This window comes from Chiroxiphia lanceolata, chromosome 27, assembly GCF_009829145.1.
Source record: "Chiroxiphia lanceolata isolate bChiLan1 chromosome 27, bChiLan1.pri, whole genome shotgun sequence".
In the NCBI taxonomy this organism is placed as follows: Eukaryota; Metazoa; Chordata; class Aves; order Passeriformes; family Pipridae; genus Chiroxiphia; species Chiroxiphia lanceolata.
The window spans coordinates 1,639,210-1,663,400 of record NC_045663.1 but is presented as its reverse complement, the minus strand read 5'-3'; the positions used below and the strand labels follow the sequence as shown (position 1 = coordinate 1,663,400).

General features: G+C 62.4%; 1 protein-coding gene across 2 annotated transcripts; it reads left to right on the top strand.

Annotated features, from left to right (window-relative positions):
• Positions 1 to 10,274: 10,274 nt before the first annotated feature.
• TMEM59L (transmembrane protein 59 like) lies at positions 10,275 to 16,553 on the top strand. 2 transcript variants are annotated; one of them, XM_032712355.1, is made up of 8 exons: positions 10,275 to 10,448; positions 11,821 to 11,926; positions 12,173 to 12,270; positions 13,537 to 13,683; positions 13,769 to 13,862; positions 14,172 to 14,283; positions 14,409 to 14,526; positions 14,747 to 16,553. In XM_032712355.1, exons 1-8 carry the CDS (start codon positions 10,275 to 10,277, stop codon positions 14,903 to 14,905), a joined length of 1,008 nt encoding a protein of 335 aa, XP_032568246.1. In that variant the 3' UTR covers positions 14,906 to 16,553. The 2 variants fall into 2 exon arrangements, with proteins under 2 accessions (XP_032568246.1, XP_032568245.1); XM_032712354.1 differs by having other exon boundaries at positions 14,385 to 14,526.
• Positions 16,554 to 24,191: the final 7,638 nt, after the last annotated feature.

Genomic DNA, 24,191 nt, shown 5'->3' with positions numbered 1-24,191 from the left:
GTCCTTTGTCTATGTGCATCTTATATCCATTTTATATCTGAAGGCATTTGCTATCTCTTTATATATATTTAAATAGGTTTTATCTCTTCTATATCACACATCTAGTCTATATCTAAATACACATCTGTTTTTATCTACTTAAATACACTTGATATCTACTCTGATACCTAAATACATTTCCTATCTACCTAAATACTTTTAATATCTATTTTAATATCTATTTTAATATCTATTTTAATATCTATTTTAATATCTATTCTAATATCTATTCTAATATCTATTTTATGCCTTTCTAAGTGCTTTTTATGCCTATTTTAAGCCCTTTTTTTTTTTTTTTTTCCCCAGGGCTGGGTTGTGGCTTTGGAAGTTTGTCGGGACAAAAAGATTTCAAAAGCAGCTATGGAAAATCTAAGGGATTTTTTTTTTTTTTCCCCCCTTCCTCCTTTCCCAAGGGCCGGCATTCCCGCCTGGATCACACCAGCGAGGGCCGGGAAGTTGCTTCATCCCGCTCATCCCAACCATGCGCCACCAAATCCCCTCCCTATGGGAACAACCTCTCCCCACCAATACCCCGATTTATCCCAAAACTGCTCCACCACGAGGCTTCCAAAGGCTCCGGGGTGTTCCGTGTCCGTCAGCCTTATCGGCTCCATCCGCACGCGCCGGGCTAATATTCCCAAATTACCTCCCGGAAAGTGCCGCGACCTCCCCTCCCCTCCGACCTCCCGGCCCCGATCGGCTTTCAGCGCCCGCCGCCCGCCCCGGCTCCCACCCGGCATTCCAAGGTCCTTGTTGTGCCGGAGGGATCCTAATGAGGGGTCCCCACTGCTTCCTCTGGCTCCCACCCCGCATTCCAAGGTCCTTCTTGTGCCGGAGGGATCCTGATGAGGGGTCCTCCCTGCTTCCTCCGGCTCCCACCCGGCATTCCAAGGTCCTTGTTGTGCCGGAGGGATCCTAATGAGGGGTCCTCCCAGCTTCCTCCTGCTCCCACCCGGCATTCCAAGGTCCTTGTTGTGCCGGAGGGATCCTATGAGGGGTCCTCCCTGCTTCCTCCGGCTCCCACCCGGCATTCCAAGGTCCTTGTTGTGCCAGAGGGATCCTGATGAGGGGTCCCCGGGGCTTCCTCCGGCTCCCACCCGGCATTCCAAGGTCCTTGTTGTGCCAGAGGGATCCTGATGAGGGGTCCCCGGGGCTTCCTCCGGCTCCCACCCGGCATTCCAAGGTCCTTGTTGTGCCGGAGGGATCCTGATGAGGGGTCCCTGAGGCTTCCTCCTGCTCCCACCCCGCATTCCAAGGTCCTTGTTGTGCCGGAGGGATCCTAATGAGGGGTCCCCGCCGCCCACACCGGCTCCCACCCGGCACAATTAGCGCTCCAAGAGCCTCGTTACGCCCGAGATACTTAATTAGGGGTTCCTGCTCTGCTTGGGGGGAGGCTGGGGAGGTGGGGGAAGGGAATCCAGGGAGAAAAGCATCTGGGGACGGTGGTGTGGGGTATCCCAATCATCCCTGGGTTGGTGCTGGATACTCTGGGGTGCCCCAAACATCAATGGATTGGTGCTGGATATTTCAGGGTACCCTGGGGTACCCCAAACATCCCTGGGTTGGTGTCGGATACTCTGGGGTGCCCCAAACATCCATGGATTGGTGCTGGATATTTCAGGGTACCCTGGGGTACCCCAAACATCCCTGCGTTGGTGTCGGATACTCTGGGGTATCCCAAACATCCATGGAGCAGTGCCAGGTACTCCAAGGTGCTCTGAGTACCCATGGATTGGTACAGGCACCCCAAACATCCATGGAGCAGTGCCAGGCACTCCAAGGTGCTCTGAGTACCCCCATGGATTGGTACAGGCACCCCAAACATCCATGGAGTGGTGCCAGGTACCCCATGGGTTGGTGCTGGGTACCTTGGGGTACCCTGAGTGCCCATGGGGTGGTTGGGATACCCCGAGCATCCACGGCTGATACGGATCCACCCCCCAAAACAAACCCTTCCCAGGCCAGCGAGGCCTCCAAAAAAACTCATCCCCCGGCTCTGCCAACGAGCCCATCCTGCTCCAACTCCTCCACGAGCCGAGCCCGGAGCCGCTCCGGGCTCTGCTCGTAACAGACCCGCCACTCCAAGCCCTAATTCTCCCAAATCTTAATCTAAACAGCCCCAGAAACCACACGAGCACCGAAAACCAGACACGTTTCCCGTCCTCCGAGCGGGACCCTCTGGAGGGGCCAATTTTCTCTCTCTATTTTTCTTTTTTTTTTTTTTCCTGGAATTTTTCTTTTTGTTTTTTCCCCCTCCTTCAAGCAGGAGCCTCTGGAGGGGCCAATTATATATAATATATATTTGTTTTCTTTCCCCTGGATTTTTCCCCCCCCCTTCTCTGCTCTGCGCAGCCACGGAGCCGAACATGTTTTAAAAGGGAAAAGTGTGAAGTTTTCCGATCGGAGGGGAAAAGGGCCGGGGGAGAGACACAGGCAGCCTGTGGAATGTGCAAGTTGCGAGGAAAATACCTGCTTGGGGGGTTTTATGGCTTCTCTATTGCAAAAAAAAAAAAAGAAAAAAAAAATTGCTGATCAGGTGCTAAGTAATGCTATAAAGTAAAACCACATTTCCAAGGTGTCGGGAACGTTTATGCTTTTCTTCCGAAGGGCCGGATTTCATTTCAGTTTTATATCGGAGGGGTTTTTTTTTTTAAGGAGTTGGGGAAAGAAAAGGGGAAAAAAAAAAACCCCCAATCCTCTCCGATAAGTGTCGGAGATCACGCAGTTAAAAAAGATTTATGGAGCTGTGCAGGGGTCCAAAGAAAAAGAGAAATATTGCCTGCTGAAGAACAAAAGGGAATTTGGGAAGCTCTGAATCCACAGGAAAATAAATTTAAATATATATCTCTTTAGAGCTCTTCTAAAGCCCGAGCAACGAGGCAGACACAACACGCAGAAATGTTCTATCCCTCTTTTCCACCCCGTTTTCCACTCTTTTTTTTACCACCCCCCCCGCCCTTCTCATCTCCGACTGGCATTTCTCGTGCCCATCCCTGGGCTCGAGGAGGGATTTATAAAAAGCCCAGGCATTCCAGCGCGGCCGAGCTGCACCGAGGGGAAACTTTCACTCTCTAAAAGGACATTTGGCTTCGCCTTCCCCCAGCGCCGCACGTCGGGGGGCGGGGCGAGCGCTGCCCCGGACCCCCGTGGGGAGGGGGGGAACGGGGGGTCCGGGGAGGGCGAATCCGGCACCGGCTGCCCCTGACCGGGAGGAGAAAGGTGCGGGGTCACCCCCAACGAGGGGCTGGCAGCGGCCTCGCCTTGTTCCCGGTGGGATTAAACCCTCCAGGCAGCGGGGTGGGCACTGGGGTGGGCACCGCTCCCGCTGGAAACCCCCCGGGGTTCGGCCGCCGGCGTTAACGGCCCCTGAAGGGATTTTTGGAGCGGTTTTTCCTCCCCAGCCTCCGTCGCTCCGGCAATTCGTACCCCAAATTAACGCTCTTAAGACTCCCCCCCTCTCGAGGATGCGGGCGGGTCCGGGGGGTCCTCCCGCGGTGTCCGGGACCCCGCGGTGTCGCCGGGGAGGGGACGCGGGAGCCGCGGTGGCTTTTTGCTGGCGGGTCCCGTTTGCGCGTCGGGGCGAAGAACATCCATCGCCTTGAGAAATTCCCATCATAGGGAGGAAGCCGAACTTCCTGCTGCGGGGAGCGGGATCTCGCCTCCCCCCGGCTCGGGCCGCTGGGGGGGGGAGGACGAGGCGGCGGGTGGTGGGACGGGGGGGTTCGGTCGCGTTTTAGGGTTCCGCGGGGAGGGGGGAACCCCCCCCGTGTGTCCCCTCCCTTGGCGAGGGGGGACCCCGATCCCCGCGGGGCTGAGGCCACCCACAGCTCAGCCCACAGGTGGCACCTCCCGGACCTGCTGGGACCCCCAAATTGGGCATCACTGCGGAGCCCCGCCGAGGGATTTTTTTGGGGGGAGGGGGGCTTGAGGGGTGGTCATTGTTCTCCGTGGGGGAAGGAGGGAGATCCCTATTGTTCTGGGTGGGAAAAGGGGATTCATTGTTCTCTGGGATTGGGGGGGGGCGGCTCTCCGGGGACAAGGGGGGACCCCGTTGTTTTAAGCAGAAGGAGGGGGGGGTCTCAGAGGCTTTGGGGGGAGCAAAAGGGGGGTGACGGCTCCCGGGGGTGGGAGGGGGCCGCGTGGGGACGGGGTTCGCTATTGTTCTCCGGGCCGAGGCCGGGGGTTTCCATTGTCCTGGGTGGGGAATGGAGCCGCGTTGTTCCTGCGGGAGGGGGGGGCTGGACGGCGGGGAGGGGGCACAAGGGGGACCAGCCCTTCCCAGGGAGAAGGGTCCCTCTCTCCGTGAGGAGAGGGAGCACTCGCCGCTCCGGGGGAGGGGGGTTCCCCCGCTGCTCTCGTGAGGGGGGGGGGAGCAAAAAGGTTCCTCTATTGTTCTCTGCGGAGAGAAGGGGCGGGGGGGTTCCCGGCTGGGCGGCGGGGACGGGGAGGTAGGGTTCACGGCTGCCTGTCGGGGGGCTGATGGGGGGTCTTGGCCGCCCTCCGCGGGTGGGTCTCCGTTCCCCTCCAACGGAGGCGAAGCGCAGCCCCGAGGTGCGACGGCGGTGTCCCCGCGGCTCCCGGGACCGCTTCCGCATCGGGGCCGGGGGGGACGGGACAACACGGGAAGAGCGGGGGAGACCCGGGGGCTCTGCACGCCGGGTCCCGGGGAGGGACGGGCCACACAGAGCGGAACGGAGAGCCCGGGGGCTCCGCGCAGCGCCCGCCTGGCCCCGACGGGACCCCCGCCCGCCCGCGCCCACCTTGCGAGAGCCGCCCGGTTGCTCCCGGTACTCACAGGCGAGCGGGTCGGCGCGGGCGAGGCGCGGGCAGAGCAGGAGCAGCAGCGGGAGCATCGGGAGCGGCGGGGCCGGCGGCATGGCCGGCTCCGGTTGCCCGTCGGTGCCCGGGGCGGCGGAGCGCACCGGCACGTCCGGGGAAGTCCCGAGCAAGTCTGAGCAACCCCGGTTACCAAAGCCCCAACTGCCGCCCTGGGCCCCGCAACCCGGGACCGCCCCCGGGGGGGCAGAAAGCCACCGGCCCCGCCGCCCCCCCCCGCCCCCGCTCCGTGTACCGGCCCGGGACCGGCCCCCGCCCGGTGCCCGCTGCCGCCGCGGGATGCCGGACCCCCCACCCTACCCCGCCCCGGGGCCGGTGTCCCGCTCCCCCGACCCCCCCGGTAGGTGAGTAAGAGCCGCCCCGGGGCCGCCGGCCCACGGGTGACTCACGCGCGGCCGCCGCGGACCCTCCCGCGCCCCCCGGGGCCGCTCTCGCCCCTGTACCGGCCCCCCCCTCCCGCGAGCTCCCCCCGCTCGAAGCGTCTCTAAGATCCAAACCCTTGTCATGACTTATTTTTGGGGTGAAAACGGGAATATCATCCCATAAATCCCGGTGTTTCTATCGAATCCATCATCTCCGTTTTTTCCTCCCCCAAAAACCCCCAAAAGCGGAAAAAACACCCCAAGTGGCTCCAAGTCCCCCTGGATCGTGTCTGCGTTTGTCCCCAGGGGTCCCAGGGGTGGTGGCATTTCCGGCTGTGCCACCACCACCAGGGCAAAGCCACCCACTTGGGCACCCCCCAGCGTCCCCTCCTGTCCCCCTGCCCGGGGTCTCGGTGGCACTGAGAGCTTTGCAGACCCCCAGACGGGTCACAGACCCCCAGGACAGCAGGTCCTGGTCCATGGCAAGGCCACTGTCCCCAAGCGTGGCATGTCCCCAGCTGCGAGGACAGGGGACATCATTCCCTGCTGGACACGGAGTGTGGAGGGTGGCAGGGGACACCTGGGTGGCCTTGGATGCCCCACAGACGGGGGCGGGGGGGGCTGAGCCCCACTGTCACACGAGGAAGGGGAGGGGTGACACTGCGTGGGGCTCCGAGGTGTTGGGCACCAGCAAGGGATTGCAGGGATTAGGAAACACAATAAAAGAACGAGAGGGGGAGGGAGCCCGAACAATGCCTTTTCCCATCGTCCTGTTTTTTGGAAGCTTCTGAACTGTTTTTGTTGAAATTTCCCAAAAATGTCAGGCTCCGGGAGCCACCCAGCCTGAGAAACTTCAGCCCCAGCGGCCGCAGTCTGGCCGAGTGAATCACGGCCGCCCCGGGGCTCTGGCGGCCGCCCGCGATCCCGACCCACCGCCCCGATCCCCCCGGGAAGCCACCCCGGGACCGGAGCCAGCGGTGGGCGCTGGGAGCGGGGAGAAGGAGAAATCCCCCTCCCTGGAGCTGGAATCGGGACCAGCAGCCTCCCCGGCTGCCCACCTGCACTGCCCACCCCCCTTCACCCCGTCTGCTTCCTCCATCCCCTGCCGAGCTCCTCCTCGGCTCGCACCCGGAATGTGGGATTCAGCGCGGTGGCTCTGGGAAGCAGGGAGGGTGGGGATCCCGGGGAGGGGTGCTGGCAAAGGCTTCACCAGAGGGTGGCTTGAGGCTGTTGCTGGGGGGCAAGAGGGGGGTACAGTGGCATCAGGAGGGCAGGGGAGCCTCGGATCTCACCGGTGTCACCTGGGACGTGCCACAGGTGGCACAGGGACATTTGCTCTCCCGTCCCACGGCAGGACCTGAGCCTGTGGGATGGGCACAGGGTGGGGGGGACAGAGCCAGCCCCCCAAGCCGGGCAGTGCCAGGGTTGGTGTCCAGCTCCGTCCGGGAGCAGCCGGAGGTGACCGAGCGCTGTCTCTGAGTCAGCGCCTCGGCCGCTCAAGTGGCAGCTGTGGTCAGCTCTGCCCTTTGACAGTGACCTTTAAAGCTGCTCCCTCAGCCCACGGGCCAGTCATGCTCACAGGCACCGGCCAGAGGCAGGATCTGTGCCCGACCCCCCCTCGGACCCCCGACCCGGGCCATCGGCGTCAGCACAGGGGTCCCATGTGGCCGGTGTGGTCCGGCTGCCCCCCCGGTGTGGCTCCGTTCCCAGGCCCTCCTTGCCCTGTTGTGGTGCAGGATCTGGCCACGGGGACCAACTCCCTGCTCTGCCCAGGCGGGGTGTGACTCCCCCCCGGCCGGAGCCGGGTGACCCCGGTGACATCCCCAAACCCGCGCGGAGCATCCTCGGTCCAGCTTCCCACCAGCCATCACCTTCCATCATGTGTCACCAGGGCCCTGAATTAATCTAATTACTTGATTTCCCAGCCAGAGCTCGCTCCATAAAATCCTTGGACGGAGACAGCATCTGGCTCAAGGGCCAGGGTGTAAAAAACAAACAAGAAAAACAACCCCAAACCCCGGGAAAAGCGGGAGGAGAGGCTGCCTCGACTGCCTGCATCCTTTTAAAGTGACCTGGGGGAAAATAAAGAGGCAAGAAATGCAAAGAATCCAGCAGGCAGAGTTTGCTTTCTATTCCTCTCAGTCACATTTCCACATCCATGGGTAATTTATAACCCGCTTAACCCCTTCCCTGCCACCCCCCCCACCCCTTTTCCCTCGGGAGCATCCTCGAGGCGGCCGCACCTTCCCGCCTCTGTTTGCTTTGGGAAGCACAAAGAGCCCCACGATGGGGTTTGAGGAGCTCTAGAGGAGGGGGGAGAAAAATGTGGTTGATGTCAAGGGGGTGCTTGAGCACCAGGGATGGGCTCAGCAGGATCGGGACATGACGTGACAGGTCCCCTGCCAGTGGAGGGGGGACCCTGGGGACATCTCAGCCGGCACGGGGAGGGGGGGGGGTGAGGCTGTGCCTTCCCGAAAGGCTCCGGGAGGGGGGAAAAATGTAGGTCAGTAGTGATAAATGCAAAAGGCATCGAGTGTTTCTGGAGAGGGGAGGAGGGAGGGCAGCAAATATTTGCCAACTTGAGTGGTTTTTTTGCCCTGGAAAGGCTTTTTTTTTTTCCCAAGAGGAGGTGAGTGGCCGGAGCACGGGCCGGTGCCAGGGGCTCAAGGTGCGGGCAGGTGCGGCGGGAGGGAGCGGTGCCCACGGGCCGCTCCATCCCGGGGGATTCCCAGTTCCCCCCCGCGGGCTCCGGGCTCGGGGCTCCGTGTCTTTCCCTTGCCAGGGAAACCCCACCTGCGGCGCGGGGCCGTGATTTACGGCGACAGCCCCCAATCTACCCCATTTTCTTGGCCATCCGTCAGCGGTGCCGGACCCGGGGCTGGCGGGGCTCCAGGAGGGGGAAGGGGGAGCGCAGCGCCCTGGCAGCCCCGCCAGCCCCGGCCGCAGCACATTTTCTCCCGGCCCTGCTTTGATTAACAAGATGAATAAGCTGGCGGGGCGAGGAGAGGCCCCGCTCCCCGCTCCCGGGGGGGGCGTGGGGGGCACGGGCTGTGCTGCCCCAGCCGCCCCCAACCCCTCTCCCCCTGTCCCAGGGTGTCCAGCACCCCTCAACCCTGAGCTGGGGCAGGGAGACACCCCCCCCTTCCCCCTGCCGGGGTCTTGCCATGTGTTCCCCATTAGGGCTGGAGGTTAACAAAGCCCCCAGCCCTCCTCCTCCTCCCCCTCCTCCCCCCGGGGCTGCTTTGGGGTGCTGCCATAAATAAGGGTAATGGGCAGGGCAGGGGTGAGAGGGGGGTGCGGGGCCCAGGAGGGGCCTTTGGTGTCCTTTAAACCCTGGGGAATCGCAGCTGTAAATTTGGGGTGTCAGGGAGAGCCCGGTGCCCTGCTGGGGGGCCCTGCAGAGGGAGGGTGAGGTGGAGGGTGGCACAGCTGGCTGGGGACACAGCCCCTTGTCCCCTCCTGACGGGATGGTCCCTGTGTGGGCAGCCCTGTCCCTCTGGGTGCCACCAGTGCCAATGTGCCCCCCAGTCCCCATGTCGACCCCCCCGTCCCCCTGCTCTCCCCAGTCCCTCTGTGCTGCTGGTGTCAGCGTGGCCTCCAGTCCTGCTGTGTCCCTCTGATCCCTGGGCATTCCCCTGGTCCCCCTGAATCCTCCTGTATCCCCTGGTGCCAAGGCATCCCCAATCCCTGTGCATCCCCTGGTCCTTAGGCCTCCTCTCCTCCTGTATCTTGGGGTACCCCTGTGTTCTCTGGTGCCTGAGCATCCCCTGCTGCCCAGGCATCCCTTTGTACCCCTGCATCCCAGGGCACCCCACATCCTCCAGTGCCAAGGCATCCTTCTGTCCTCCTGCATCCCGGGGTACCCCCATCCTCCAGTGCCCCGGCATCCCCCTGTCCTACATCCAGGGGTGCCCACATCTCCCCGTGCCCGGGCATCCCCCCATCCTGCATCCCGGGGTCCCCCACATCCTCCAGTGCCCAGGCATCCCTCTGTCCCTCTGCATCCCGAGGTACCTCACATCCCCTAGTGCCCAGGCATCTCTCCCATCCTGCATCTTGGGGTATCCCACATCCTCCAGTGCCCGGGCATCCCCCTTTCCTGCATCCCAGAGTACCCCACATCCCCCAGTGCCCGGGCATCCCCCTTTCCTGTATCCAGGGGTACCCCACATCCCCCAGTGCCTGGCATTCCCCCCCTCCTGCATCCCTGGGTCCCCCACATCCCCCAGTGTCCGTGCATCCCTCTGTCCCTCTGCATCCCGGGGTGCCCACATCCCCCAGTGCCCGGGCATCGCCCCATCCTGCATCCCTGGGTACCCCACATCCCCCAGTGCTCGGGCATCCCCCCATCCTGCATCCCTGGGTACCCCCACCCCCCAGTGCCCAGGGCATCCCCCTTTCCTGTATCCCGGTGTACCCCATATCCCCCATTACCTGGCATTCCCCCCCTCCTGCATCCCGGGGTGCCCACATCCCCTAGTGCCCGGGCATCGCCCCATCCTGCATCCCTGGGTACCCCACATCCCCCAGTGCTCGGGCATCCCTCTGTCCTGCATCCCTGGGTACCCCCACCCCCCAGCGCCCAGGGCATCCCCCTTTCCTGTATCCCGGTGTACCCCATATCCCCCAGTACCTGGCATTCCCCCCCATCCTGCATCCCTGGGTCCCCCACATCCCCCAGTGCCTGGCATCCCCCTGTCCTACATCCCCTGGTACCCCACATCCTCTAGTGCCCAGGCATGCCCCCATCCTGCATCCCGGGGTACCCACATCCCCCAGTGCCCGGGCATCCCCCCATCCTGCATCCCTGAGTCCCCCGCATCTCCCGGTGCCCGCGCACCCCGCATCCTCCCGCCCCCCGCCGGTGCCGGTGCCGGTGGATCTGCGGCAGGGCTGCGGCGGCTCCCCCCGCCCCCGGCTCCCCCCGCCCGGCGCACGGCGCGTCACGGCGGGGCCGGCGGCGGCGGCGGCGGCGGCGGTGGCGGTGGCGGTGGGTGCGCTCGGCTCCGCTCGGCTCCGCTCCGCTCCGCGCCCGCCATGGCGGCCCCGGCCCGCCGGCCCCGGGCCCTGCTCGCCCCCCTCGGCCTGGCCCTGCTCGCCGTCGCCGTGGCCGCCGCCGCCGCCGCCACCGACCCCTTCTCGCCGCAGCTGGGGGACACCGGCGGGTGCCGCGGGCAGTGCGGCCGCAGCCTCCCGAGCCGGGCCGCCGCCGTGAGTCCGGGGCACCGGGGCACCGGGACACCGGGATACCGGGATACCGGGGGCGTGGGGAGCATCAGGAGCATCGGGGGCACCAGGAGCATCGGGACACTGGGGAGTACCGGGGGGTACCGGGGGCGTGGGGAGCATCAGGAGCATCGGGGCACCAGGGGGTATCAGGGGGTACCGGGGGCGTGGGGAGAATCAGGAGCATCGGGGGTACCAGGAGCATTGGGGGGTACCGGGGGGTACTGGGGGCCACTGGGAGTGTGGGGAGCATCAGTAGCATCGGGGGTACCAGGAGCATTAGGGGAGGTACCTGGAGCAAAGGGGGTACTGGGGGGCACTGGGGGCATGGAGAGCATCAGTAGCATGGGGGCACTGGGGGTACTGGGATTACTGGGGGCTACTGGGAGCACGGGGAGCACCAATAGCATCAGGAGTACCAGGAGCAGCGGGGGTACTGGGGGGCACGGGGGGCACGGGGAGCATCAGTGGTGTCATGGGAACCAGGAGCATGAGGGGCACTGGGAGCACTGGGGGTACCATGGTCACGGCGGGCAGGGGGGGCCCTGGGGGGCATCAATAACACTGGGGTACCCAGAGCATCAGGGGCACTGGGGGGGTGCCATAAGCACTGGGGGTCCCAGGGGGTACTGGGGGGCACCGTGGGCATGGGGATCATCAGTAGTACCTGGTACACTGGGGGTACCAGGAGCATTGGGGGCACCAGGAGAGGAGGGCACCGGGGTACCAGGAGCATCGGGGGGGACTGGGAGCAGCAGAGGCAAGGGGGGCACCAGGAGCAGTGGGGACACCCTGGACAGGCATCTGCCACACACTGGGAGGACTGGGAGGACCATGGGGGGCATGGGGGGTTTCCCCCACCACAGCTTTTGGATGCCCCCAGTGAGGGCACCCACCCTGGTTTGGGGAGCCTGCAGTGGTTTTGCCCATCTCACCGGCTCCCCTGAGCCTGCACACACACAGTGACCCCTGTGTGTGCCCCTCATTTCCCACCCCCCCAGCGTGTACCCCCCCACACACCCCCCAGTGCAATGCACCCCCCTCCTTCCACGGGGCCCAGCTGGTGCCAAGTGCCCCAACAGAGACGGGGGGACCCTCGACGAGGACAAGGCCACGTACAAACCCACCCCGGGGTGCACTCGGGGAAGGGGGGGGGGCACAGGGCACCTCCCCCGGGGATGCCACCCCTTGGGTTTGGGGTGCCCTGGCCGCGGTCCTTGGGGCCGGCAGCGCTTCCCGGTGCCCCCCAGCTGGGCCAGCGGGGCGGGGGGGGGCCGTGCAGGGGGAGGGTCCAGCGAGCGGCCACCGGGCTGAGCTCGGTGCCAGCTCCACGCCGCCCTCCTCCTCCTCGCCGCAGGATGCTGTTCTCAACGCCTGTTACCGGGGCTGCCGGCTGTTCTCCATCTGTCACTTCGTGGATGCGAGCGCCGAGCTCAACACAACCCGGGCCGAGTGTGAAGCAGGTGAGGAGCCGGTGGTCGAGCGGCCCCCGCGCCCCAAATGTGTCCCCCCCCCGGGGGGATCCCCCACACCCCACCGGCACCACCGCGACACCCCCCACCCTCCCCGCATCCCCCACGGCGAGTGGGGGCAGATGGACAGCCCTCAGTGGGAAGGGGGGCCCCGGGGGTGGAGCACCCCCTAACCTGCCCCCCTGCACCCCCTAACCTGCCCCCCTGCATCCCCTAACCTGCCCCCCTCTCCCCCAGCGTGTGCCGAGGCCTACGGCAACGCCGAGGAGCAGTTTGGCTGCGTGACCGGGTGCCGCAAGCAGCTGCCCGAGGTGGAGGGGAGCAGGAAGGAGAAGGTGAGGGGCCGGGGAGATGGGGAGACCCCGTCCTCCAGCAGGAGCTCAGCACAGTTCCTCCTCTCCCTGGGGATGGAGGCTGTGACAGCCCACATGTGCAGCCCATGCATCCATCCATCCATCCATTCATCATCCATCCATCCATCCATCCATCCATTCATCATCCATCCACCCCTCTGTCCCTCTCTCCATCCCTCTGTCAATCCCTCTATCTCTCCAGCATCCATCAGTCCCCACATCCCTCCATCCATGTGGATTGGGGGCTCTGGATGTGCTGGGATGAGCCAAACCGCTGGCCCAGCACGCTGATTTTGTCCAAAGCATGAAAAGCAAATTAACTGGGCTGGACTTGGCTTGGGCCAGGCAGGGTGATCCCAGTGAGTTCCCAGGGCGAGAGGACCTGACCGGGAATCGTGGCAGATTCCCCCGGTTCTGATTTGTTATCCTTCCCAGCAATTAGCACCGCTTTCCCCTCCGACATTTAATTAATTCAGCTTTTGGCCAATTAATTAAATTAAACTTTGGCCCAAGGAAGAGGCTTTTGGCTCTGTGCACGTGCAGGCAAAGAGGAATCTGTGCCGCGAAAAGCTGCGGCTCCTCCGAAAAACCACTTTGCAGCCTGTTTGTAAGACCTTCCCGGTGTCTGATCCCATTTCCCAGCCCCTCTCCAAGGCCGGGGATGAGCATCTGGGGGCGACCGGCTGACGGGGGGGGGCCCCCTCACCCCCTTCACCCACCCGAAGCATTTTTCCTCGGGTTCCCAGACGAGCCAGGCAAAGCAGATTTAGCATAATAATTAGATACAGAATCTGACCTATTTATTTCCTGTTTGCTGGTTTGACCGTGCAAGGGGCTGTCGGAAAATGTTGGGAGCCAGTGGCAGGGAGCAGCCAAGCGGATTCCAGCAGGGGATGCTTTAAAAATAACAAACCGCCGCGACGGCCAAGAATCCAGGGCACCGAGAGGCTGCCAGGAGAGCAACGCCTTCGGCACCGCGGCCGCTCCGCGCCCCTTTTCCACGGCACTGGTGGCAGCACAGCCCGGCTGAGGGCGATCCCACCCCAGGGCGACGGTCCTGGGGCTGGGTGATGACCCCAGGGACCACCCAGTGACCCTCCTGGGGTTGGACTGCAACGTCCCTGTCCGTCCATCCCTGGGAGAAGCAGGATGAGGCCCGGATCCGAGCGCCCGGCTCATCTCGGGGTGGGTCCCGCAGGGTGGGTGATGAGGGGACAGCGGTGGCACGGTGTCCCTGCTCCTTTGCAGAGCCTGGAGCTGGAGGCGCCCTCGTTTTCCCTGTTGGATTTGGTCTCCACCTTCTGCAACGACATCGTCAGCTCCGCCCAGAGCTTCATCTCCTCCACCTGGACCTTCTACCTGCAGGCGGATGACGGCAAAGTCGTGGTGTTCCAGGTGGGGGTGTCCCCTCTCCGGGGGTGCCAAGAGGGGTGAGGACCCCCTCGCTCACCTCCTTCTCCCTCTTCCCCTGCTGATCCAGTCCCAGCCGGAGATGGAGTACCCAGCACCCGAGGCACCGGAGATCCAGCCGGCACAGCCGGGATCCAGCCCTCGTGTCCCCCAGCCCCACACAGGTGCAGGGGGGTCCTGGCTGCCGGGGGTGGGGGGCCGGGAGCCTTGGAGCCCTCCTGGCTCCCATCCGAGCCCTCCAGAGCCAAACAAATTACCCACTTCCCGGGTCTGATTCTCTTCCCACACCCCCACCCACGCAGGGATGGGGCTTGGGACTGGGGACCTGCTCCAAGAAGTGCTGGGATCCTCTGTGCCCCCTCAGCTGGCAGAGGGTCCCCGGGGAGAGAGGGGGACGTGCTGGCAAGGGGATGGGGAGCACTGGGGGGTCCCCACGTGGATGCCTGTGTTCAGCATCACCTCTCCCCTCCCAGGCCCCTGGGTGAAGGGGGAGAAGCCCCCCGTGAAGGAGCCAAGGGGCAAAGCCAAGGCGCACCCCCCGGAGCCCCCGCAGCAGGAGCACGACTTCCTCGGCTGCATGTCCAAGTAAGTGGTCTGGGACCTGCTGGACGTGCTGGAGCAGATTCTCCCCAGCCCCAGCTCCCACCCCTGCCCGTGCCCTGCCATAAACTGGTCCCTTTTCTTTGGTGGGGGGTGGTGGGGTGCTACAGGCGCTCGGGCCTCCCTCGCTGGATCCTGGCCGCCTGCCTCTTCCTCTCCATCATGGTGATGCTGTGGCTGAGCTGTGCCAGCCTGGTGACTGCCCCCGAGCAGCACGTCAAGACCCAGGTATGGGGGGAGCACAGCCCGAGGGGGGGGTCCCCAACACCCACCGGGGCTGGGTGAGACCCTGCTGTGCAGTGTTGGTGGTGCCCAGCCCGTGTGGGGCTCTCCCTGTGTCCGTGCTGGGCGGGATGTCCCCAGCCAGCCCCGTGGTGTTCCCTGGTGGGGGTGAGGGGGTCCTGTCCCCTGCTCTGGGGCTGCACGGTCGCCTCTGCCTCTCTTCCAGCCTCTGAGCATCAATGGGGACAAGGAGTACCTGGAGGACCTGGGTGGCCCCGGCGCCTTCCCGCTGCCGCCCGTCATCGCCGTCACCCTGTGCCTCGCGCACGGGGAGGACGCGGGGCCGCTGCCCCTCAAAGTCGACCTGGACAAGACCATCCTGTAGCACTCCCATCCCTTCCCATCACCTCCCTGCCACCTCCCCGTCACCGTCCCCGTGGCATCATCCCCGATCCCGCTCCGCTGCCCCTCTGGCTGCCCCACATCCCGAGCTCCCAGAGGGGCATCTCTGAGTCGGGGGCACGATCCAGCTGGGTCCCGCTCTCCTCCCCAGGGATGGCCACCGTGCAGGAGGCTCCAGGAGCCAGGCGGCTTTGCCTCCTCCACGGATGTGCCGCGTGCTGGGATCCTGGTTTCCAGCGCTCCGGAGCCAAGAGAGGAGCTGCCAGAGCCGGGAGGCCGGAGGGAGCCCGTCCTCGGAGCAGGACGGTCTGTCTGCTCCCGCCCGGAGCCGCCGGGGCCCCGCAGCCCTCCGGGCATGGGTCCAGCGCTGGGCAGGAGGGAGCCGGCTGCCGTGGGGGATGGAGAGTGTCTGCAGCCTTCTGAGCTTTGGCTCGGCACATCCCCGGCCTCCCACCTTGGGCTGAGCCTCCAAGGCGCCGGCTCCGGCCCTGGGAACTCCCTTCCGCCGGCCGGAGCCGATTGCCTCGGGGAGCCGGAACGTGGCGAATGGATTTGGCGTTGGCAGCCGGACAGGGGAGCGGATCTCGCCGCCTCCGTGCCCACGCGAGGACCCAGCCGGCCCCTTCCCGGAGCTGTGGAGGGGCCCTGGGATGGCTCCTTCCCCTCCTTGCTCCATGACGCTGTTGGGGCACTGGCCCAGATGCCAACAGGTTGCTGGTGGGACCGGGAAGGGGGTGAGGTGGCATTTCCTTGGCTTCAAGCTTGGGCAGGAGGTGGGAGCTGCTGGGACGGCTCCATCCTGGGCTCAGCATCCTGCTGGGACGGCTCCATCCTGGGCTCAGCATCCTGTCGGGATGGCTCTATCCTGTGCTCAGCATTCCTGCCCGGTGCTGGCAGCAGCTCAGCCTGTGGGACTGTGGCTGATGGCAGGACCTGGCAGCAGCCGGTCTCTGTGTCCCTGGGCACCTTGGCCAGCAGGGACCCCCTCAGCTCACCCCAACACCGCCCCTTGGCATGGAGGGGTCCCCTCCCTCCCGGTGCGAGCCGAGGCACCTCCCCATGTCCCCACTGTTCTCCATCACCCCACTTTGTGCATCGTTTCGTGGTTTGATTTGCACAGGCATGTGGTTCCTCGGCCCCTGGCACCCCACGGGGACACCCCTGTGCTGGAGGGTGGCCCCGCCATCCCCCTGTCACTTAACACATCTGTACAGATTAACTTATTACCCCTGACCTCCCCCTCAACCCTTGGGTTTTTGGGCTCTCTCTCCATGTGCCAGCCGCTCCCCAGGGCTGGCGTGGTGGGGCGGGGGGCTCTTGTCCCCATCCCCGCCCGTTTCGTGCTGCTCCGTATCACTGTCACCCACACGACATATCTGGGTTTGGGGAGGTGGGTTGGGGGGGGCTGTGGGGGGGGTCTCGTGTCCGTTTTGGGGGTACACTTTTCGTTGTCGCTTCTCGGCTCCGTGTGAAGCTCGGTGGAGTCTGTGACGTTCCGGCCACGGCAGAGCTCCCGGTCCCCAGGGCACAAAACTCCAGGGACAAGGACGGCCGTGGAGCCCTCCCGGCTTCGCTTCCAAAGGGCAAACCCAGCCCCGAGCTGGGAGGGGGAATAAAAGGTTTGTACCAGACCTGGGTGAGTCGCTGGCCTCACGGGGTGTTGGTTTGATCCCCTGCACGGGGCTGGTGGGAGGGCACCGGGCTGTTCCCAACCCGCCATCCCGTCTGTGGAAACTGAGCCGGGATGAAACCTCCGGCAAACTGGAGACAATTCCCTGCTGGGCTGCTTGGCGTGGCCATGGAGCGATGCTCCTCTCTGCTGCAGGACTGGGAGGCTCAAGTGGGAGAGGAGATGCTGTAGGAGATGCTCTGGGTGGGTGGGTTTGGTGGGTGCTGGGAGGGCACAGGGTGGGCAGGGACTCATTCACCCCAAACGTCCCCCTGTCAGCTGCGAGGAGGAGGAGGAGGCCGGGATGCTGCAGCAGGGAGGGCTGTAGGCACATGGAAAGGTCGGGGAATAAGGGATTTTCTCACTGAAAATCACCCCTCGACGCCCATTTCGAGGGGGTGGGTGGGACGTGTCCGCCCGTGGGTGTGCCCACCTTTCCCCCGCTGCTGGCACTCGCTCGTCCTGGCACAGCAGCCGCCGAGCTCCTCCCCCCCGTGCCAAACCCGGCAGGAACACTCACGCAAGGGCTGCAGCCTCGGTTTTAGCGCTTCGGGAGCTCAGCGGGGTCCCGTCCTCGGAGCCAGCAGCGGCGCGGGGCCCCCGAGGAGCCGGGGCTGGCCTTGGCCTCCGCCGCTTGTTTTCCCCGGGATGCGGAGCCAGGGACGTGGAGGTGCTGTGGATGGATGCCGGGGTGCTCCACATGAGTCACGGCCAAAGAAGGATCTCCAAAGGGATCCAAAAGGAATGCACAGAGCCTGGTGTGTTCCCTGCCGGCAGCCTCTGCTGCCGGAGCACGTTCTCTGCCTGGCCCTAAATTGGGGGTGCGATGTCACCCCCTCAGTGCTGGAGGGGAGAGGAGTGTGGGCACGGTGCTGTGCTCACAGGACGGGCACAGGAGGGTGTTTTCCCTAAATGGAATGGAGAGGGATGGTGTTTCCAGCTCGCTGCCTGGGCGGGAGGATGCTCCGGGCGGCCTTGGCTGTGCAGGGCGGGTGTGGGAGGCAGAGTGGGGGCCATGCCTGCACTTCCCAGCCAGTAATGGGATGTGGGGGCTGCCACGGGGTCCTCAGCAGGCAGCTGGGTGCCTCGGGGTCCCAGGGTGGGCAGAGGGGGGTGTTGGGGGCCGTCAGGATAAGAGGGAAAGGCTGAGAGATGGAGCCCAGCACTGAGCAGCTTTTGGGGTGGGCACAAGCTGATGGCCCAGGGGCAGGAACTGCCAGGCCCAGTGCCCCTCAGACAGCATGTCAGGGGGTGTCTTTCTCCAGAATTTTCCACACATAGCCCAAGGCATCAGCGCTGAGCCCTGTTACAGGCTGGCTGAGGGTGATGGCAGCAGTTTGTCCTCGACACCCCACGGTGACGGAGCAGCGGGTTGGGTGCGAGGAGGAGCAAGCAGGGGAACCCCAGGATGGTGCTGCCGGGGGCTCAGATCCCCAGCCCGGGGCTGTCTGCACCCCCCTGCCACGGGCTGGTGCAGAGGGAGGAGGAAAGGCACAAGATTGGTGCAGACAGCTGGCAAACCCTGCCCGCCGCGGGCAGCGGCTCCGAGCGGGTCCCCTCCTGGGATGGGAGCCGGGGCTGCAAACCGTGGACAAGCTCCTCGCCTTTAAACTGGAGTCAGATTCCTTGCTGCTGGCTCGGGGTGCAGGAAGCTGTGCCCAGGAGCAGGTGAGGAGGGACCCCCCCTGGAACAAGAAGGAGACGCATGAAATCAGCTGGTTCCACTCCCCCCAGCAGGCAGCCGGGGGGGCTTTTCCAGCCGACGCCTTCTCCTTCTCAGTCCCTCTTTTAGTTTTTCACGGGGGAAGCAAAATTCATGGTGTGTGGCCCCACTGGCAGTGGGCAAAGCCAGGCTGTGGTGGAATCACCCCCTCCAGCCCATGCAGGGGCTCACCTCCACATGCCCACTGTTGCCCCCATGCATCCCCGTGTCTGGCCACAAGGCAGAGGTCCACAAGTAATCACCGATGAGTTGGTGGGGGCTGTGGCAAGAAGTGACCTCAAAAAGCGTGGAAAAGCCATCAGTTTGCCCCCCACACTCCACACAGACCCCCGTGGCATCTCCCCTCTGGGCCATCGCTCGGTCTCTGTGCCAGCAGCGGGTGCTGGGGGCTGGGGGGGTCTCTCTGGGTCAACAGCCCCCCTGGCTGCTCTCAGTGGCTGCACTGGGCTGCTGTTCTCCCCTCCAGAAAATACCACCTCTATTCTCCCCTCGGTTCCTCCCTTGCACATCCCAGCTGCCGGGAGCTGGCCTGGCTCCTCCGGGCTCTCACACTCCAGCAGAGGAGCCAGGCCAGGCAATGGATGTGTTTGCACATGGATTTCCCTCCCCTCTTGCTGTCTGCTCCCACTGGAGCCGTTTGTCCCTGTTTCTCATCCCGTTCTCCCGTGCTTCAGGAGCACTTGCAGCTCCCTGTCCCGCTGTCAGGTGCCTGGAGCTCTGTGTTGTGTCCCTTTGGGATGTCTCTGCTTGGAAAAAGGGGTCCTTGGTCCAGGGATGTTGCAGAGGGCAGAAAGCGCAGCACTGGGTCAGCAGGGAGGGGAAGGACTCCAAGAAGTCCTTGCTTTGTACATTTGTGTGCCAACCCCCATTTCCATCCTCTGTGACCAATTCAGAGGGGACATGGTGCTGGTTCACCTGGGGCTGCACCCATTGCTTCCCTTCACCCCTCCCCACTCGCACCCCAGGGAGATTCCGGGGGACACAAAACAGTGGGAGGGAGGTGTCTTATTCTTGTCTCATGCTGGAGGAATGAGAGTCTTCCATGAGAATCCACAATCCAGGTGAAACAGCAGGTTTGAACTCTTGGACATGGTGGAAGAAGAGCCTGGGCAACTCTTTCAGCTGGGAAAGGATATTTTCTAGCACCTCCAGCTGCCTCTTCTGCCCCTGGCCCGGCTCCTGCCAGCACATGGCTGGGATCTGGTGATGTCCTGACCACCCAGAGCTGCAAATTCAGCTTTAACCCCAGTGGAGCTGGGATCCAGGGATGGAGTGAGGATGAGGACGCAGGGTGGGGAGCTGGAAAGCACCTTCCCAACCCCTCCCGTGGGAGCTGAGCCCTCTCCTTTGTAAATGCTCCTTCAAATTGTGCCGAGCACCATCTCGGAGCCACCACAAAGCTCCCGTGGCCTTCAAAGATGGAAACCCCGTGGTGCTGTTGGAATCCAGAAGGGAAGCACCGTGCCAGGGATGGCCACCTGGGAAAACACATCCATGGGCTCCCTCTCCCCGTCCTCCCTTCCATGACCTACCCCGAAGAAGCGGAGCCGCGGGTGATTCAACAACCCCAAACGAAAAACAATCTCCTGGCGCTAATGGGATTGGTTCTGTCCCTACCACGCACATTCCAGCCCTGCTCGAGGGACCGCCCGGGGCGGGGAGAGGGGGGGGGGGAAAGAAGGGGAAGGCTAAGGAAGCCAAATTATTCCCCGTCTTCAAATGTCAGGGTTCGGTGCGGTGCCGCGGCCGGGCCCGGCGCAGCTGCTGGGCCGCGGCGACGCCGTGCGGAAGCGGAGCGCCCTCCCGGCAGCCGGCCCGGAGCGCATCCAGGCCCGCCAAGTGACATGGATTTTCCATTCCCTGGGCTTCATTACTTCTTGGAACGCGGGCCCCGCTCGCCGGGCCGCGAGGGGCTTCGCTTCGCGCCGTGTTTATTCTCGCGGCCGTGTGTTCTCCTGCCAGGTGAGGAAGCGCAGCCAAGCGGGTCGGGGAAGGCTGGGCCGCGCGGCTGCGGTTTGGCCGCGCCGATGGGAACCGGGCCCTCCCGAGCACCTGCTCAGCCCCAGGCACCGGAATTGTCCCTGGATTCGCGGGGGTGACACGTGTGCTGGACACTGCAGCACGTGTGGGGGGATCTGCTGGACCAACGCCACCAGCTGACCCGGGATGCGGCTCCTGCAGGCGTCGGATCCACGTGGGAGTGGAAGGAGCTCAAGATTCATTAAAGAAGGTGTTGAGACTTCCCCCAGGCCACACCCCACGTGGCTCCGCTCCCTGCTCTCTGCTCACAGTGATTCCTGCGCTTCCCAGAGCAGGTGTGTGTGTTATCCATGCTGGATGAGACATGGATAAGATACCCAGGTGTGTGTGTTATCCATGCTGGATGAGACATGGATAAGATACCCAGGTGTGTGTGTTATCCATGCTGGATGAGACATGGATAAGATACCCAGGTGTGTGTGTTATCCATGCTGGATGAGACATGGATAAGATACCCAGGTGTGTGTGTTATCCATGCTGGATGAGACATGGATAAGATACCCAGGTGTGTGTGTTATCCATGCTGGATGAGACATGGATAAGATACCCAGGTGTGTGTGTTATCCATGCTGGATGAGACACGGATAAGATACCCAGGTGTGTGTGTTATCCATGCTGGATGAGACATGGATAAGATACCCAGGTGTGTGTGTTATCCATGCTGGATGAGACACGGATAAGATACCCAGGTGTGTGTGTTATCCATGCTGGATGAGACATGGATAAGATACCCAGGTGTGTGTGTTATCCATGCTGGATGAGACATGGATAAGATTCCCACCCCACTGCTCCACGGAGTGGGTGGCACTGCCCAGGGGTGGGAGCCCGGGCTGGCTCCATCCCAGCAGGGAAGGGATGCTGCTCACCAGGTGTGTTGTGCTGGAGACAAACAGGTTGGCTCTGAAATTGGGGACCTTCAGGGCTGGTCTGTGCCCTGGGACAGTGGGAGCCTGCAGAGCTCATCCTGGGGGGCTCAGGCATCCCCACATCCCTGGGAGTCCCCCGAGGCTGGTGGAATTCTCTGCGGTGGCAACTGGCAGTGGTGGTGCCCGAGGGGGAAGGAGAGGGTGGCTCACCTTCACCAGAGACTGTTTCATCTCTGGGAGATAAAACACCTCCAAGCCTGCCCGTGGCCGTGGGGAGATGCAGGTGGGGTATCCCATGGGGCAGAATAAAAGGGAGGGAGAAGGGCCAGTTCCAGCCCTGGCACAGCAGACACACCCCAGCCCGCGCGCCCGACCCCTCCCTGGGATCAGGGGCTTGCCGGGATTACACAGGGATTAGCAGAGAGCAGCCGAGCAGAAATCCAGGGGGAATAAAACCAGCCAGAAGCTCTGGCACCGAGAAAGCCCACGGCACCCCCTGGACACGCGTGGTGGGTGGGAGGTGGAGCCGGGAATCATCCCCAGCGCTCCGTGGAGGCAGGGACAGCGAGGGAGGTCACCACAGCCTCCTCCACAACCAGAGCAAACAAAGGAGCCCAGAGGATTTGCTGGGCTGGGGAAAGTCTAACAAGAATTGGAAATAAAAAACCCCAAACCCCTGGATGTGGCCAGCTCCGTGCCTCCTCCACCCAGCCCAAACTGTGTGGATGCTGGGGCTGGAATTCCCACTCCTGAGCAGGATGAAATGGAGAGGTCGGAGGGAAAGGCAGCGCTGCCAGCTCATGATTTTGTCATTAGTCTCCCAGTGCTGGCCGTGGATTTTAAAGCCCAGCTGTGGGAGCCGTGGGATACACAAGAGCTTGGCTTGCAGAGGAAGGTACATGGATAGACCTCATGTTTTGTAAGGGGGAAAAAAAAAAAAGCAGTAAAAATATGACTCAAATACATCCCGATGGCGTAAAATGAAGATCAGAGAGAAGAAGAATGTAAATAGTTGGGAGTTTATTCCTTTTTTCTTTCTTTTTTTTTTTTTTTTAACCCAGTCCAGTTAGATCTGTGATTTTCCAGGCAGAGCACCGCTCTCCACGGTAGGAATTCCAGGACTGCCTGGATGTAGTGTGTGCACAGGATAAATATATTAAAGTTGTGTGAGTTGCTCAGACGCTGTGCTAACACTGGTCGTAAAATTCACCTTAGATATAAGGCAGGCTGCTTGGGGAAGGGGCTAAGTGCACTCAACAAATAATGAAGAGAAATAAAAATAAATATCAAATGGCCCATAAAATCAAACAATAATGGTAACTAAAAAGTTCCTGGATTTGCTGCCAGAGGTAAAATCCCATCAGCAGCATGAAATAAGAAGAAATACCCCCTCTTGGTTCCTTCTCCACATGACACAAGTCAGCACGCCTGGTCACCAGAGTAGTTTTGGAATACATCTTCCTTCCAGAGTCTTATAAATGCATTTTTCATGCTTTGAGAGACCTTCTGGGGTTCAATTTAACTGGGATCTGGGGAACATGTGAAAGGCATTTACGGCATCCAGCCCAGCCTGGCTTTTCCTGCAGGGGAAGCAGAGGTGTAACGTTCACAGCTCCCACCGCCGCCCCACCTGGGACAGAGAGGGCTGCAGCCCTTTGTGGAACAGAAATAGATGCACTTAAAATATCTGTATGGGCCTAAAAATAATAAAGGGAAAGGGTTTGTCTCAACTCCTTTAAAGATCAGGGTGTGCTGATCATATGGGGAGCAGCTGAGGGAGCTGGGGGGGCTCAGCCTGGAGAAAAGGAGGCTCAGGGGGGACCTTCTGGCTCTGCAACCCCCTGACAGGAGGGGGGAGCCTGGGAGGGGTCAGGCTCTGCTCCCAGGGAACAACAGGACAAGAGGGAATGGCCTCAAGCTGTGCCAGGGGAGGTCCAGGTTGAAAATCAGGAGGAATTTTCCCATGGAAAGGGTGGTCAGGCACTGGAAGGGGCTGCCCGGGGAGGTTTGGAGTCCCCACCCTGGAGGTGTCCGAGGAAGGACTGGAGGTGGCACTCAGTGCTCTGGGCTGGGGGACAAGGGGGGGATCGGGCACAGGGTGGATCCATGGGCTGGGAGGGCTTTTCCAACCTCAGTGATCCTGGGATTCTGTAAAGTGGCCGCAGGAGGAAGGGGAAAGTGTCATATGAAGCAAAGCCTGTGTCTGGGGAAGCAGGACAAGAGTGAGGTGTCGGTAAGGAGGGGCAGGAGCCCCCAAAAACCAGCACAACCCACAGAGAGCTGGGTGGGAGCCCCGGTCACTCCTGCAGCTCCAAGTTGCAGAAGGGGACGGGGGTGAAACGCCAGGAAGACGACGACTCACACCATGGACGTCCATCCACGGCCTCTCTCACTCTCCCCGTGCTGACATCTCCTCCTCTGTGGAGGTCAGGTCTAAAACAACAAGGCCCCAAGGTCCCGGTTGGGGTCTCCGTGTGCTGCAGCAACACAAATAGCAAATTAATAAGCACTGCTTCCCTTTCTCCCCAAGGTTTTACGAGGCTTAATTAATGAATGTCTGTAAAACGCATTTGGGGCTGGGAATGAAATGTGCTGTGGAAATGCCAAATATTTTTAATGCTCCAGCAGATTTAGGTTTAAATAAGAAAAATACACAGCTTCTCCTCCGAAACAGATTGCTCTCCTTGAAGCGGAGAGCTCCAGAACATGAAGTTTTCATCAGGCAAGACTTGAAAGAGTGTTTTCACGGCTTTCCAAGTGCGTTTATTCTCATGTACGAACTCCCCCTTTCCCTTATACAGATGTGGACAGCGAGGCATGGGAAATCAAAGAAATCTACCCCCGGTCGTTGGCAGAGCCAGCGCTACGAATAATTTCCTGATTTCCACTGATGGCTGGAATGCCCTCTGGACCATCCGCTCCCGCCAGATGCTCTCCGGCTTTAAAAATTACACGGACCCCGCCACGCTCG